At 40.8% G+C, this 18,367-nt stretch overlaps 1 protein-coding gene across 4 annotated transcripts in view; it reads right to left on the reverse strand.

Annotated features, from left to right (window-relative positions):
• pde10a (phosphodiesterase 10A) overlaps nucleotides 1–14,455 on the reverse strand; it is a 57,237-nt gene extending 42,782 nt beyond the window's left edge. The window contains exons 1-2 of one of the 4 annotated variants that reach the window (XM_070977044.1): nucleotides 13,596–14,416; nucleotides 13,320–13,493 (exon numbers count right to left, since the gene is read on the reverse strand). In XM_070977044.1, the coding sequence (XP_070833145.1) occupies nucleotides 13,320–13,389 (70 nt within the window). In that variant the 5' untranslated portion in view covers nucleotides 13,390–13,493; nucleotides 13,596–14,416. Of the gene's footprint in view, nucleotides 1–13,319 lie in introns of all 4 variants that reach the window. The other 3 variants (XM_070977045.1, XM_070977046.1, XM_070977050.1) reach the window with 3 other exon arrangements.
• Between the last annotated feature and the right edge of the window lie 3,912 nt (nucleotides 14,456–18,367).

The following is an 18,367-nucleotide window of genomic DNA, read 5'->3' on the forward strand; positions in this document are numbered from 1 at the left end:
AACAGTTGTTGGTTGAACTAGAATGATTTTCTGCTCAACAAGATGATTCTTGGAATCTTTCAATTGTGCAAGAGAAGCTTTGATTATTTCCTCCTTGAGTCTTGATCCGAGCTCTCAATGAGACCCAAATCTAAAAACTCAGGCGTTTATAGGTGATGCTCCACCTATTCCAGTGCAACATCCAATCCTTATCAGAAATAGATCAAAATAATCCACTCTATAGTAGCTATCTTGTCCAGCGAAAGGTCCGCTCTATGAGGGCCGTGAAGTTCAACTGCATCTCTGAAGCTCCATCTCCTCTAGGTGGGAGTCCATGTAGTTACTTGTCTACAGTGTCATGGAGGACTTCCTTCCATGTGGTGAACATGGTGGCAGGAAATTAGTGCAATGGAACCAATTAAAGACAGGCTGATTTTTTGTCAGCATTGTCACGTCAGTGGAAGTACTGTGTAGATTGCACAGCAGGGATTATATGGTGTGTCCCCAAGGGCAAGTATCTGCTAATAAAAATTGGCTCTTCAGCTGCCTGCATGTCCCTTCAGAAGAGGCGCAGCACTGGCTTGTCAACAGGAAGCAGGCTGATCTGGTGAGGGTTGCCTTTTATGGACTCACTGACAGTAACAGCATGTTCAGGGAACCTGAGGAGGATGATGGTCCTAACTTTCATTTGGGGTGGAGCTGATTGAATGACTGATCTTACTTGTAATATTGTCCTGTTCTTCCCATTATGGTCTATTATGTGATATTGGATTCTGCTGGCTGCTCTGCTTCCTCTGCAGTTATCTTAAACACAAAACAATTGTGCTGCCCTGTACAGCAGCCAAAGGAAACAGTCCTCTAAACATGCAGCAGCTCAAGTATGACAAGACTCCTGTGTTGCTCTACCAGCACAGCTTACATGGTAACATGAAGAGTGGCTGTCTGGATCCCCAAAATGACAGAGCTGGACTCCCTCCATCTTTGCTACCCTCTATCTGCCTATGGTGTCCCAGAGTTTCAGGACAAAACTGCATGACTGGTCCATCATTCATCAGTCAAGCCCAAGCAAAAAACAACAGCAATTATACTTCTTGCAAAATTATCTTTGCTTCTGGCAACAAATGTATTGATCAAGAGTATGCAGAAGTGATGTCCACATTTTACTCAACACATAGTTTGAAAGTACTAGTATCTAAGTCTAGTATTTTAGCACAGGTCAGGTAGAGTCTTGACACTCATCATTACACAATATATGTGCCTAATATATGCCTAATCAGTGAATCTGGTCAATGATGGCAAATGATCATGTCCTTTTTGCTGCTCTAGCGACTCTTACTGGTTGGTCCCTGCACCAGTACAGCTTTGAAGCTCTGGCCATCAGTTCCACCACTCAATCAAGTAATTGCTATGACCACTGAACATGGTGACATTGTTTTATAGGGCTGTGTTTATTGGTCAGTGGGACTTTATCCCAGATTGCAGCAATTAGCTTGGGGAATACAATTTTGTTGTAACCAAGAGAGTGGATGGCCAGAGCTACAAAAAATATAGTTAAATATGCGTTAAAACAGTATTTATTTGTGTACAGGTCAGAACAAGAAAGGGCAGAAAAAAGGGCACCATATCACTGTCATAATGTATAACATACTGTTTCTTGTAATAATTCAACAATGATTACTGTAACCTAATTATTACTGTACTGTGTAGCACCAGAAGAATGACTCTTATCTCTGAAAACAACAAAATGTTTAATTTTATGATGATTTCATTAGCAATTATTATTCTGAATGCTAAATTATTTCAAATTTGCAGGGAAGGTCTTATATAAGTTCACATTTATCATGGAGGTCAGAGATCAACGCAAACTGTAGTGCCTCTTGAAGCTGATGGGTATTCTTGTGTATCACATCCAAACATGAATGACGTGGGTTTGTGAGGCAGCACTCCGAGCAGCAAAGCTTACTCTTATTACTGCAAAATGAAGCATTTGTAAATTCGGAGCATTGCCAGAATGGCTCTGCCTAAATTCAGAGCGTCAGACACACTGTTAGCAGACAGTGTGGACAAATGTGCTACAATGCAACTCAAGCCAAATGGTATCATGCTAAATGACTCGTACAGAATAAAAACACAGTTCTTAAAGCCTGAGCTTGCCAGGGCATTTTAATCTTAGAGTATAGTTTTTGTTACCTAATTATATATATTTTTAGTTTTTTTTTAATCTCTCCAGTATTTTGTTCTTTTAAAGCTTGTTTACTACATGATTGCACTCAACAAAACCACACTGCTCAGTTGGTGGAGAAAACATAATGATATGATCCATGATGATCATATTTCATTGTACATTTCAACAGTTTTAATGCAGCACATGAACCAGCGAAAGCCTTCTTCTGCATTGTGCATCACGCTGACAAATTTAATGTCACCGTATAACACCTCTAATGCTCTCAGTGGCTGACTGCGATTCAGACCTCGCACTGCACAATTAAATTCAAAAGGAAAGAGGATTAACCTGGATAATATGGCGAGAAACAAATTAAAAAAATATTGATAAGGTTTCTATCAATGTATGAGAGAAAACAAAGAAAGCACATGCAGAGAGCATACAACGGACAGGTGGTGCAGATATGTGATGTGGAGCTGTGTGGAGCGCTGCAGTGGAGGGAACTGCAGAAAGCACATGAATAAAAAAAAACATTTAAATGGGTGAAAAAAAATGTGATGAAAGAAGTGTGCAGGGAGAGGAAGGGGGTTGGTGGGTGTATCTGCGTCAGAGCTGGAGCCAATGAAGTCAGAGATGGGGCAGGCTCGAGCAGGAGACGCTGTTACTGCCACTCACAGCACCCGCCTGGGCCTCATGTCCTCTACGTCACAGAGCTGGCACAAATTATGCCTGCCTGAATGTTTGTCTCTCTCTCACACACACACACACACACACACACACACACACACACACACACACACACACACACACACACACAGTAAAATGTAATTTATGTGCATTACACACATATACCGTGCCATTTAATAACATTTAAATTAGCACCATCAGATATTTATTTTATTCCCTTCAAAATAAAACAACAGTTTTATGCCAAATAAATCTGACTAAGTCAGATTTGACTTATTTCTGAAAAAAACAACAACAACACAGAGCTGAAAATGGAGGAAGATCTTTCTGCATTATTCTTTGTACCTTATATAACATAAAGCTCTTCACCATCAATCTAATGTTTCTGTATTTCATTAAAGGCAGCATGTAGCCTGATAGCTGATGCAAGTGCTAATTTTTCCAGGGGAAACAAATGGGTTCCTTGCATCACTACCAAAGGATGCATTTCAAATAAAGCAACACATAATATATATAATTATGTTATGTGTTCTATTAATGCCATATTATTATAGCATTACATTGTATTTGTGAGGATTGGCTCTGAAGTGTACTTAAATATTAAATGATTAATTAGGGATTTCTCCAGAAAATGCAGATTTACTGTAGAATTTGATAATAAAATCAAAAAGAAATATAGGGGCAGTGCTGATCAAAGAGCTGTATTTTTGTCACAAAAAAATCACAGAAAGATACAGTAGATTTTTTTATATTTTCTCTCTGACACACACACAGCCCAGTATTTACACACACACACACACACACACACACACACACACACACACACACACACACACACACACACACACACACACACATGCATCTCTCACACATGCAAATCCTGGTTATTTAGATTAGCGGGCAGTGTTTCCGTTGGCACCACTTCTGACCTAGATTATCACAACCGTAATTTCAGAGGATGACTATGATGATGAGCATGTGGTCAGAGGTCTGTGGAGGGGAAAGAAACAAACAAAAACAAACACTGCTCATTGCTGACGTCACTCAGCCATGTTAAACGCTTCACTGTGCAATCTTGTAAAACTGCAGGCAAAATAGGAGGTCAAATGTGTCTCTTTGCATGTGCACATGAGAGCAGGCACGTGTGTAATAGACACACGGGCCGCTGCAAATGCTGTCCAACTGCAACAAAAATGTATAAATACGAATTCTCTTGTTTCAGCTTCTTTTCATCTGGGAAATTTTGCTTTCCGCCGCAGCTCTGCTTGTGTGATGATTTTTATCGATATGAGGGCCAAAATATGACTCAGATTTCGTATTTTTGTGCTTCTGACTCTGTCACAACAAGGAGAGCAGCAGCTGCAGCTCTGCTGGCGGGAGTCACATCCTATAGGTGATGATGCAAGCAAGGAGACATGAGCCATGACCTCATCAGCTCCCCATCAAACCATCACTCTGCTCTCTACATCACACACACACACACACACACACACACACACACACACACACACACACACACACACACACACACACACACACACACACAATGTGGAGTCATTGCTGGCTTTACAAAAGGCAAACACCCTCAGTGCCATACGATGCTATTGCTCTGCCTGTGGATCACACGTGTGCTGCTCTCTGAGCTGACATGCTACCAGCGCCCTGATAAAACGAAGCCTTTTAAACACACACGGCTGGATCATTACTTACAGCTGAGTGATGTCACACAGCCTGTCAGTGTGTGTTTCTTGTGACAGTGTGTGTACAGTGAGGTGCTGCCGACTGACTGTTTGACTCTGCTCCTTGTGCAAGCACACGGCCACACCAAGAGGGAACAAAATTTAAAAAATGTAGATATTAGTATTTGTTTTTTGTTTTTTTTAATGTTTGGTCTTTTTGTACTCACCCTGTCTGATTTTACCCCAAACTTTTATGTTGCTAGGACAAAGAAGAATTATTATTCTGTTATTTCAGCAATATTTCAACAATATGATTAAAGCTGAATAAGAGCGGTGCAAACTACAATTAAATTCTTTAACAAATATCAAATTGTCATAAACGTGTCATACAAAATGTGCAAACGCTGTGAGTCTCATGTAAAATGCGAAATAAAAATGTGCTTTGATTCTTCTTCTTTTTCAGTTTCATTCAGTCTTAATAGAAGACACACGGGGGAAAAGACAGTGATTAATGCAAGAATGAAAGAAGGTAAAAGAAATGTAGCTGACTTTATTGTTAATGTGTACGGGCTGACATAAATCAATTTTGTGCCACAGAAAAGAAGAGAAAAAGAGAGAGAGAGCTCCACATTGAGCTAAAAGAATTTGGGGAGTGGCTGGGAGAAGGGGGGTGGGGGGAGTGTAAGTGGCTGCCTGCAGCCCTCATCAGAAGCCAAACAAAGTCAGTATGAATCATAGGTGAGAAATATGGGTGCTGACGTACAGACCTGTCAATCGCTCTGCACAGCAGACATCAGAACAGGCCAAGACGGCCGAGCAGCCAGAAGTCAGGTCTGCCTGTTTACTGACAACACATAGACACAATCCATTCATGAAGTGAACACACACACGCACGCACGCACGCACGCACGCACGCACACACACACACAAACTGTAGCACAATAGTCATGCTCAATATATATTTTTTCTTGATTTCTTGTATTCTATGATGCAACTGCTCTGTTCAAAAATGTCATGGGAAGAGTTCACCTTTTTCAGTCTGCAGTCAAACTGAAAGTAACTTCATCATAATGCAACAACAATGATTTCACTTCAGCAATAAAATTCAATTGTTTTTCTTCCTTTTTTTTTTCTGCCGTCTTCTACTTCACATAAAACTGTGATGCTGACACCTCTTTTGACACCAGAGGATCACATGAATCTATAATTTTGTGGAACCTTTCAGCGGTCATTATCACGTGTGCACATAATAATAAGAAATTAAAAAAAGATGTTAATCCAGAGTTAATGGTTGTGTGCTCCATTTTTAATTTCTGTGACGCTGCACCCTGCATTCCATCTTTGTACTTCAGCCCCACCTAGTGTCTGTCTGTCTGTCTGTCTGTCTGTCTGAGGACACTCATTGAGAGGTATCTGGAGACTATTGTCAAATTAAAGAGAGGACAGAGGTCAAATTGGTATAAATGTAAAAATGTAACAAACAAAATGAAGAAATTGTGTCATCTCTCCTTGTACAAATCTGTTTGCCCTTTTGTGACCTGTAATACGCATTAAGACCACTAAGTGGTATTCTTGTACAAGTTGAGCTTGTTGCAATCAGTCTGCAGCTATGACCCTCAGAGTGATGCTGCTGTGCAACATTGAAGAACATGGATGAGAATATTCATGGGGATATGTGAGTGTTTGAACGTGTGTGAGGTTGCATGGGGTTTATACACTAAGTGCTCTGTGGCGTCACAAGAGTGGCAAACAACCCTGTGAGCCACGGCTGCGCTTCCACAGTCTGTCAGTGTCAGAGGCACAACGCCAAGCTAAAGAGACACACATGGCGCACCGCTGGAAAGCCATGCTAGTGTATGACGCTGAGCTGCTCCTCAGTTTAATCTATGAGAACAAACAATTCCACAATATCTGGGACTGTTGAAGAGATGAAAGAGGAACTCTAACGGGCCTTGACCACGCTGATCTCCTGTCTCACAGGACCGGGGCCTTCTTGTTCCTGTGAGTGGAGGCCATTTTGCAATGTTCGTCTTGACGTACTGTTAATGAGGTGGGAGTGGCGTTATTGCTACAATGGAGAGGCTATATGGAAACTATTTTCTATACAGGCTCTGATGGAGGAAAACAAAGATGACAGTAGCACCACTACTCAGCATATAAACTCCTTTTAAGAAAAATAATCTGCTGATTTTATTGATCAATAAAGTTCTGTGTAAAGCTGATGAATCTCAGTTGAAACTTGTATAAAACCTATTATGCACTACATTATACTACTGTACTACTACATCCAATGATATAAAAACCATTAAAGATGCACTATTCAATATTTTCACATCAACATGTATTAAATTGCTATCTCTGTTGTGAAAGGGGCCATTCATATAGAGAAATATCACCAAACTCTACAGATAAATTAAGCATTTTAGTGTCTTTCAGCTCCTTGTTTTGATTTTATGACCTGGTTCACTCTCATCTCTCTCAGACAGCTGTTTTCAGTAAAAAAGCTCAAATATAGACAAAGTTAATGACTGGGTAACTGGTGGAGACCGAAAACAGAGCTAAAAAGAGAGTAGATATTGGACTTATATTCATTGGACTGCCAGAGACATGACTCCAAATGAATGTCTATCTACTGGATGCGTAAACAGGACGCTGTTTGCTAACAGGTATGGCGTAAAAACTTTCACACAGTATAATATGTCAATGTTGTGTTTGCAGGTTGTTCCGCTGCACCCACAAGTGCTGCATTAAATTAGCAATGCAGTTGAATTAACGACAAATACATAAATAACCTCTTAACTGTTTGGGTAAAATTTATTTTCTCGCATGACTTTATTGTTTCTTTCATGACTTATTTTAGAAAAAACACTACAGGAAATCTCCATATTTCTTTGTATTTACAGTATATTAATGTACATAGAAGCAGGACATCCAGTCCATAAGCTATATATATTCTTTATCATTATGATTACTGTCTTCATTATTGTCTATTACCTTAATACTTATTACAGCTCTGCTTTTCCACATTGCTACTTCACCAGGAACAATGGAAGAGAAAAAAAGAACAATTCAAATTAGCAGTACACTCAGACATCAAGGTTCATGCCTCGCTTTGCACTGCTATCATACTGTAATGGAAAGAGCTGACCATTTCCACAGCTCAAGGCTGTTGACCAGCTGTGGTGGTGGTTGGCGGGTAGGGGGGCTGGAGGGGGCACCCAGGAGTGGCCCTGTAATCGACAGGTCCAGGCCGCACACCAAGAGGCAAGACAAAAAATGCTTTGTGGTCCTGATATGAATCTCAATGCCCCTGTTTCTACACCTCCCCTTCTGGCCTCACTGTGGATATCTGAGCGAACAAAAACGATCTCCATGAGAAAATACGAGCTCAGGCACCCAGAGGCAACAGTGAACGGAGCAGTGCAATATCAGTACCATAGTGACTGGTGCTAGTTTCCAGATTCTCTTCATGATGCACAAATATACCACAGCTTTATTGCTTTTGTCTGCTTGTTGTATTGGACAGACAATTGTATCATGAAATGGTTTAACTTCAATTTCATTTTAGGATGATTTTGTTTAAAGCATTTATCTGACAGATAGTTGAGAGCCAGATCCTCCGGATGGGTAATTTGTGGTATTAAGCTCTTTTTTTAATATATAAATGCAAATGATTATGCCTGATTTTTACAAAAAGAGGATTTTTGGAGAAGCTACAGTATACTCTCTGCTTCCTTCACGAATCACTTGTGACCAAATCTACATTTGCGTTGAACATGTGCAACGTGTCTCTGCCATCGTGCATAAAAGCATGCAGGTTGGCAAAATCTTGAGTGGGAGGGGTTCAGTGGGTGTGTACCCCCTAAGTAGTCACAGATGCCAGGCACAGTTGGGGAAGGAAGCGCCCGGCTCTCCTTCCGCGTTAGCCGAGGGAAACTCTCGTTTGGGCGTCGGCCCAAAAACATGCAGAGCCAAAGACTGTGATGCAAACAGGTCACATCTTCAGTGCAAACAAACAAGTCTGCATGCCTGAGGAAGCCATAATGTTCACTGTAAGTCCTGCACTGTATCTGTGAGTTTACACTGAGGTCTTAGGGGGGCAAGTTACAAAATGCTTACCTCCAGTGGCTTCTAACCCTGCAGATAAAAGTGGTTTTATTTTTGAGACGTCCATTCATGAGATTTCTGCCTCCATCCAAAGACAGAAAATTTACATTAAGCATTATTACAGCAATATCTTTTTCTTAAATAAATGTTTCTCAAGATAATCCACATACTTCACTGCACACAGTTTTTACTGGAATTTCTCTCTACCGAAGAAATTCAGTGCTTTGAGCACAGCAAAAAGCATTTCCATTCCATTTATCTCCATTGTATTGGGGCAGAGGCATAGATCTCAGAGATGGATATCTAAAAACCTGAAAAATACATTGATTCTTTTGAAATTTGGGTGAACTCATCATTTGTATTTTAAAGGTGTCGTAGGACAAAACAAGAGTAGATTCAGTAAGTTTCAGAGGTAAGTATGTGATTTTGTATTTTCCATATTTAACCATGACAAATGCAGTTTTGCATGATCACACATATATGATCAGGAATTTGAAACACCACGCATGCCTAGTCCTCATGTAAGCTATTTCCATTGCTACAGCACTATTCATGCAGGCAGGCACGACTCTGTGAAGGTGATTCTGTTCTTGGCCTTGAACTTATAGCTCCTGTCGTGTATTTGCAGGCATAATAGCAGCCATACTTCCGATCAAGGTATTTCAAAAGCTGCCTCTTGAAAAGAAGAATGCTTGGAGGTCAAGTTGAAGGATGAGCTGAACCAGTGTTTTCAGCTATACAGGTCGCAGACCACAGGCACTTTGAGGAAAGTAAAGCATAACGTTCCTAAGAACAGGACTGATTTTGGTTTATTCTGCCTTTTGATTACCATCCAATGATGATGCAGTAATTTGCCCACATTTATATATTGCAATTACTCACTGTGATCATCTCCATGATTGGATTAAGATTTCTACCTGCCCCCTAAAGAGACCTGGCCTGTAACAACACAGTCTGTTGTCAGTGACAGGTCCAGAGGCATGACCAGGGGTAGAGTAACATTACTTTTAAAAGTAACTCATTAAATTACAAGATTACAGCTATGGGAAAGTAACTTGTTACGTTTCAGCGTTACGTACTGAACCAAGTAACTTGTTACAGGACACTTACATGGCCAAAAATTAAAACCCCTTTGCACTTTCTTGCGTATGTTGGTAATATTGTCAGGAGGGTCTGTAGCCTACTGTGCATCTGCCTTTGAATGTATTGACTCTACCCTAATAGCATAGCCCAGTCTAAGGCTGAATGTAACTGTGCAGGCTAATAACAGGAATGTACTGTACTATATCCCCTGTACTTGTTCCATTAGTGCACAAGTCATCATAAAGTCAAGAGGGCACATGGCTATCAAATAAATCAGAATTGGAAAGGACTATAACCCAATCAGAGATCAATAGCGCAATTTAAAAAGTGAAACCCGGAAAGGCACCCGGCCCTGATGGGTTTCCAAAAGAATTTTTTTTAAAACATTTGGTCCTAAATTAATACCATTACTATAAAAGGTATTTGAAGAGGTCCTGGTTAAAAAAAGTCTTCCTCCAACTATGACACAGGCTTCTATCTCTTTATTATTAAAAAAGAATAAAGATCTGCTAATATGTGAGTCCTACTGTCCAGTCAGCCTATTATGTTGCGACTATAAAATTCTAACCAAGGTACTGGCTGGTAGGCTTGAGGTAATTATGCCTAAACTGATTCATCCAGATCAGACGGCTTTTATTGTAGGCAGACAACTATCAAGCAATCTTTGCTGAGAATTTAACATCATATACTGTCCATGGATGCACAAAAAAGTTCGACAGGATTGAATAACTACCTGTTCACAGCGCTAGCGTTGATATTGCCATTGAGCCCTTGGCAATAATGTTAAGGAAGTCTACTAATCTGGTTGGAGTGCAAAGAGCAGGACATTCACTTTATTCACTTTATGCAGACGACCTTATCCTCTTTCTCTCAGACCCATGTACTACTATAACAATTGCTCTTGAGCTCATCACCAAGTTCGGGCAAATTTCAGGATATAAGCTGAACTTAACTAAAAGCGTTTTATTCCCCATAAATGACAAAGCACACCAGATGTCATTCTAGGACTTTCCTTTCTCTGTTAGTAATGATAGTTTTACTTACCTGGATGTTTGTGTCACTTACAGGTATAGGAATCTGTTTGACAGCAATTTCAAAACGGTGTTTAACAAGGCCAAACAGGAATTGGAGCGATGGTCAACCCTCCCATTGTCACTTGGCGGAAGGATACTCAGTAAACTCAGTAAAAATGACTATCATGCCCAGATTTTTATTTCTGTTCCAAGCAATACCAGTCTTTATCCCTAAATACTTTTTTAAGGACTTAAATAAGCTCATATCTACTTTTATTCAGAATAAAAAAGTACCCCGAATACGGAAGGAATATTTGGAAAGACAAAAAGATGTATGATGGACCTTTTTAAGGAAGGGCACTTCATTTCCTTTGAACAGCTAAAGTAAGACTTCAGTATCCCTCAGTCACATTTCTTTAGATACCTACATGTGCATGGATAGATGAATGTTTGAACATGGACCCAGTTGACAGAGTTCTGGTGTCTGTGTTATATGATAATATCCAGAGGGTTGCTGTCATATCACTTAACCGTTTAGCAAGGCTGTGGGAGGAAGAATTAAGAACTACCATTTCAGATGTAAACGGGCAGGCAGCAATTACATTGCTACACTCTTCCTAAATATGTATTCGACATGAGTTGCTGCAATTTAGGGTATGCACAGGTTACATTTATCTGCAAGTAAGCTAGCCAAACTCTGCCCTGGTTTAGACCCAACTTGCATCAGATGCTGGCAGGACCCAGTGAGCCTCAGACACATGTTTTGGTTTTGCCCAAAACTGGTTCTATTTTGGACAGGCATATTTGATACATTTTCATATATGTGTAATAAAGTTATCAGACACCAATAACTAGGCACCAGACTGAGGCTATAGCATTCTCTACTCTACTGACTCGACGTCTAATACTTTTTAGCTGGAAGAAGGTGACACCCCCCTCTCATAGGCGATGGGTGGAGGAGGTGATGTCTCAAACTTGAACTTAAATACACTGCTCGGGGCACTACCCGTAGATATTATAGTTTGGCAACCATTTCAATCGTATTTTGTGGATGAACTCCCTTCCCTTAATATAGTGTAGCCAAAGTCCCCTCCCCTTCTTGTGTTTATATGTAACTCTGTATATGCAGTTATGTGTGCATATGCGTATATGTGTTTGTGTGTACGTGTAGCTACTTTGTGTATACTGGGTAATTTTTCGGTTTTATTCTCCTGATTTTTTATTTATTTATTTTTCATTATTATTATTGTTCATTTATTTATGCATTTATTTATGTATTTTCTTTCCCTCTTGTTTGGGGTATTGTGTACTACTGTGAGTGTATAATATGAAAAATTAATAAAAAATATTTGAACAATAATAAGAAAACTATTCTTATGTATTTCTCGTACCATCCTGCATTCACTCCCCTCACACATGCTCACTGTTAGCCAATCATCTTGCTGCTGTCTTTTTAAATAGGACTCTCACTCTGCCTTAATTCTTTCATGCTGCTGTTAGGCCAACCCCTCCATCTTCCCATCACCTCCCAGATCTTCAGCTTCCTCATTTCATCATCCTCATAAGCCTATCAGTCAACAGCCACCAACACCACCAATGTCTGGACTCCATGGGGGATTTATCTTGCTGCTGTTCAGGCCCCTTGATTAGGGTGAGCCCCCTGCCAGAGTCAGAAGGTGATAGGTAGTAGACTTATTAGTATCATGGATGAATTACTCAACAGACCTACAAGTCCAGTACCTATGGACCAGTGCCTCTGTACAAAGTGACTATTGTCATATCTTGTCTGAAAGCCAGTCAAACAACAACAAAGACATGCAAAAAGATCATAAAGAGGCGCAAAATGACCACAAAGAGACACAAAATGACTACAGTCGGATGCAAAATGACCATAAAGAGACAGAAAACGACCACAAAGACACTGAGATACAAACTCTAAATAAAGAGAAAGAGATGCAAAACAACCCCTCTGAATTCACACTGTGCATATCAATAAATCAACTCCATTTTACAACTGGACTGGAAAAAGCAGTCTTGATGAACCACCATTATACTGCATATGTGTATAATCCAGCTTCTGAATCAACAGGTCCTTCGCCTGAGTGATGACAGCCAGACTACAAACCAAGATGAGTTCACCCATCAGTGTGTGTAACTCTGATGCCTCAGTTTGCATTTCCTAGATTTCCGTCTGTAGCTGAAAATGAAAGTCTGTGGTGAAACCACATCTAATGTCACACAATGTGACTCTACTGGGAACTGATGAGAGATTATAGAAAGTAATCCGCAGCAACACACAAGATTGTTTTCTGGGGATAAAAATACTTATTTGAGAGGTGATTGCATGGCGGCATGGTCATGTCACTGCACAGGTTTAATACTGTGAGGATTCAGAATCAATGCAGCAGCTATAGTGGCTGTGCATTCTGGGGGCATGACCAAGCCCTGGTGCCTCTGACTTCTTCATAAACCAGTGGTTCCTACTCTGAAACGCTCCGTAGAAATCTGTGAAGATGGAGTCCATCAAACAGTCCCTGAGGAAATCACACCCCTGCACTCTGGCAACAGCTCAACTTTCAGACTGTCATTTCTGAACGTGACTCCTACCTTGGTCGCTGCATCCTGCAGGCGGTTCCTCAAAGTCCTGGTCGTCAGGACTTTTCCGTTTCTTCGACATTTGCTGCTCCCTATTCGAGTGATGGATCTACCCACCGCTGAATCGATATCTGCTGATAACGTGAGACACCCTCAACCGGCAGGGTACACAACGCATACAACAGTCTGCGGGAGGCGAGAAGAGAAATGCGAATAAATCTCAGTCCCATTCATTCAGATCCCCTCTCTGTATGTCCTCTTTCCAGCGTGCTGTGTGCGCAAAGTTACCATGTGGTGGCCAGCCGAGCATCTGGAGACGCAGTGAGGCATGGAGCCGGTCTCCTCACGATTCCCACCGTAATCGGACTAGATGTGTCTTCACGGACGGTCCGAGGCTTATTTCTCTTGACAGATGAGAAATATTTGCATCTGAGTGATTTGTCGATCACGTGCGTCGCGGATTATGCTTGCACCCCGCTCAGATGGAAATTACGCACTCGAGACAACTTGTTGATCCACATCTTAATGATAAAAGTGGTTTCCGTCCGCCCGGCTGTTTCTTTGAGAAGCCAGTATAGATTTTCAATCTTGTATGAGGTGTTTTACTTGAACGGTTCCCAGCGACGTCAGACTATAAGTCTAATCAGGCGTGGATGACGCACAGCCGACCCAGCGGGAACTATTGAGTATCTTGAAGAGTATAGGCCAATGTAAACGGAGATTATCTGGACGTGATCTGCCCGTTAAAGTGCACAAAAGCATGCGTTCCTCTAGCAACGTGAGCTGCGCATTAAGTTGCTGGTAGAAAATGCTCTCCGGCAACATCTGTGACGGAGGAGAGGATTCCTCCCCGGCGCAAAATCTGAGACACTGTACTACAGAAGTATCTTAGGGGGAGTGCGCAGTACAGTACCTTCTCTTTTACTACACCATCAGTCCAGCGACGAGAAGAAAACACTCGATTTGTCTGTGACACTTCTTGCGCAAAACCTCCGAATCCAAGTGCCAGAGTGACATAAATCGAACAAACACGCATTGTGTTATGAGGACCAGTCTTGGAGGAATAGCTTTGCTTTCACTTCAGTGTGCGGGAGCCACAGAGCAACTTGAGAATAAGCTTTGAATAAATGCAGCAGGAGAGTCGCCGTGTGGCGCGTACTACAGAGGAGGCAATGACGCCACCGGTCTGGCTTTTACAAACTGCTTGATGGTAGTTTTCCCCTCCGGTCGACTCAGCTCTGAATGCCAGAGAATAAGAAAAAAACAGCAGAGGAGTGTGCATGCTTGGGGAGTTTTAAGAGATATCCAGTGAGATAAAGCTGCAGAAACCTCCTCAGATTATCAATGACTTCTGCTTTCACACATTCATTTTTCTCTTAGGAGAGTCACAGATGGGTGCCTGACACCAGTTGAGCAAAAGTACCCCCCTTCTATCCCCCCACCCCCTCCTCCTCTCTTCATTCTCTCATATGCTGATTTATTTATGGACACTCCCGGGTCAGGGGATCATATTCCATTTACTACATCTGGTTTAGATTTCCAGCGCACCACCTATACTGTTTCTCCAGAATGTGTCACTTGGATGTCAAGGCAAATAGCTTTGAAATTAAAAAGACGAGGGTTTTTTTGTGCGTCTATGCGCACATCCGCGGCGGGTTTCTTGCAAAGCGCTACAGTTGCATTCATGCCAGTGACGCTGGTATTTCGTGGTATTTTCTGAAGGCAAACACGCCTCTCTCTCTCTCTCTCTCTCTCTCTCTCTCTCTCTCTCTCTCTCTCTCTCTCTCTCTCCGCCCCCCCTCCCCATCCCTCATTCACTGCAGCTACTGACGTCAAGACATGCTTGCGTCAATGCTCCCTGCTTTGACAGAGAGCTTTTTTTCATTGGGATCATAATGGGATTATTAGGCTTAGAGAAATACCCTGCCTTCGTGGCTTTTTAGATTTTTTTTCTTTTTGATAGACGTCCCATTATCTTTTCTTGCTTTTAAATATTATTCCTTCTAATAAGAAAAGGAGCTAAGACATATAATTGGCTCTTACAGCACATCACAGGGACTGAATGACTGTATATCATTCCACAATATGACGATGGTGCTTTTTCCTTCAATTTTTCAATTACATTTGTATTAGTTTATGACACCAATGGCCATTAAGATCCTGCATTTATCTAAACAAGAGTTTATAGACCTGAATCTTCACAAAACTGAGGAAAGTAGTACCTTGTTTGGTGTTATCACCAGACATATAATCCACCTTGTCTGCTGATTTATTTGACAGTGATGCGTATTTATTGTCTATATACATAGCAAGAGACTCCAGGGTTGATAGTGAGACATCAGTGAGGCAGTCGGTTGTGTATTTGATTTAGCAGATTAGATGTCTGTTCCTTCCTGTCAGTCTGTTGCTGCTTGTACAAGTGGGAGGATGTCATGATGTCCTTACACACTGACCTTGATCTTCTGGGCTGAATGGGCTCTTGTGCTTGTTGACTTGTCTCACGTCACTTCAGCCATAATGCCGTTCTGTACACTTTCTCAGCTCAACTGCACTCTGTGTCATTCTGTCTTAATATTCAGATTATGTAGTCTGCACGTACAATGTACGTTGAGTCTCCTCTTTAAGTAATTGTATAGAAAAAAAAACCTCTATGGTAGGGGCAGCTCAATTAAGTGTAAATACAAATCAAAATAATAGAAAAAGAGCAAGAAGAGACAAATTTTAAAATAAAATTTCCTTGGAATTAAACAAAACCTTCCAAGCAATGACAAAAATCTGAAAATGATGTATTTTTCTTGGCAAGACGCAGAAACATATACACTGCCAATTTTTTAAAATGTCATTTTGAAAGACAATGATGACCACTTGGGACACGAGCTTGGATCATTGTCCTGAGCTTGACGGCACTAATTTAAAAGATGCTATGCTAATACCAAGCAGCAACCTCCTGCACATAAAAATTACGTTTAAAAAAATGCAGATCCTCCAATGGCCACTTGAGGCTTGCGCCAAAAGGGAATCAATCCCCATAGACTCCCATATTGGAGAAACCTTGTCACAGAGACCACATCCATGCTTTATACTGTTTTATACAGTCTATGGTTAAGACTTCTTTCCCACAGCTCACCTCAGCTGAAGGAAGGAGGAAGGAGACTACCTTGTATCGTAGTGTGCTGCTAACAATTTGGATTACCTGTAAATAACTTACCTGTCACATCTCCAGTCACTTGAGGGTATATAAGGTCCGCCATCAGAAACACCATGAAGATGTACATGGATATCGTCTGTATGGGAGACAACACAGCAGTTTACAGAAAATCAGGACTTGTGCATAATGTACCAATAACTTTGTGCATTTCATGGTATAAATATAATTTAGTCAGAGGTGCACAATTTGTGTACTGTCAAGCTGTGTACAGCCTCTATTTAAGTCTGTTAATGTGGTTATGTATGTGTATAGTTTATCGGTGTTTAAACTTAGTTAGCTTAGTTTTTTTTGTTTTTTTTTATTCAGGGAAGTTTTCACTGAGAGTAAGCCTATCTTTTTCAGGAATGCCCTGATCACATTAACACTGTTACTCCTGGAAGCTTCCCAGTACTACCACAGTCTGATCTGCTGATGTACAATGAAGCGGTTGGGATTGAGGTCCTTGCTCGAGGGCACCTCAGTGTTAATAAACAAGCGCTGTTTTTTTTTTTTTTTTTGAGCACCAAGACTGATCCTGCCAATACAGGGAATGAACTGATGACCTCCTAGTCACAAGCTCACCTGTCTACCCTTTAGGCTACCACAGTATCATGGCCATGGTTTTGTTAAGGATCAACTGTAGTAAAGAAGGTAGTAAAGGAAGCAGGAACTGCAGACTCAACTTAAGGCAAGAAATTCCAAATGATCTGATCCTGCTGTGACAGCAAACTTAGTATAACTTCTAAGGCCAAAATTATAGAAGCTTCTCATTTGATATTGCAGATGACCCAGATGTACAGTTCACCCAAAGTTAAAGATGCAACAGCAAGATGAAGACATGGTCATACCCTTTAGAGTTAGAATTTGTAGGTGCTCAGAAATTATTAAGTTACTAGTTTTTAGTAAATGACAAAGGCATATTGTTGTGAATCCACTTTACATAGAAAACTTTTTAAAATGTGTCAGAGGTTTCAGTTTAATAACAGTAGAACATGAAAAACACATTGTAGTAAGTCTGAGGTCATTTTCATGTTATGCCAGTACTAACAAGACTTTTCTCTCCTAATTAATAAAATGCATGTCTGGACTCGCACTATGAGAGGATGGTGCTAAACATCTCTGTGCAAACTGAAAGGGGGATAGGACAGAGTGCAGTTCTGTAATTTCAATGTAGTAAATAGTTTTGCAAATTAAAACACTATTTTTGTTTGACTAAAGGCTTCAAGTGAGTACGTTTCCTGCATTTTATTAACTTTATTTGAAATTCTATTTAAGGTGACGGTGTTTCAAATATGTTAAAAGTGTGCAGAATGGACGTTTTAATTGCAGGGATGCAAAAGCTATCAGTAGTGTTTCATATAGTATAAACTGTGCAGTCATAAAAATGTCAATTAGATTTGGGATAAGCAGATACTGAATGCATAGTGTTTGTGAAAAGTGCTAAAAATAGTGTGAAGTGAAGATATTTACGTACACAGAGAGCTTTAGAAAGAATCTGACATACGTTGTGTCACCAACATCCTTTAGGGGAAAACTGCTTTTTATGTCAAGGAGGTGTGAATGGAAACAGGGTGAGAGGGCCAAAGTTGACTGTTGATCTCTGGGGTTTCTCACCCAGACATCCAAACATAGTCTATACAGTTCCAGCAGCCCTCCCCCATCCTCAGATGTACATGGATGTCATTTCTCACCCATGTGTGCAAAGTATTCCTTCTCTACTCCTCTTCTCTCAGAGAGGGAGCAGGAGGAGGAGGAGCTGAGTTACACTTTTAATACATTTTCACATTTTAACATCATACGGAAATAGTAGTAGCCTATGTTGAAATGAAAAACAGAAACACTGAACAACGTGCTGTTTTTGGAAAATCATGTT

This window comes from Chaetodon trifascialis, chromosome 13, assembly GCF_039877785.1.
Source record: "Chaetodon trifascialis isolate fChaTrf1 chromosome 13, fChaTrf1.hap1, whole genome shotgun sequence".
NCBI classification, from domain to species: Eukaryota; Metazoa; Chordata; class Actinopteri; order Chaetodontiformes; family Chaetodontidae; genus Chaetodon; species Chaetodon trifascialis.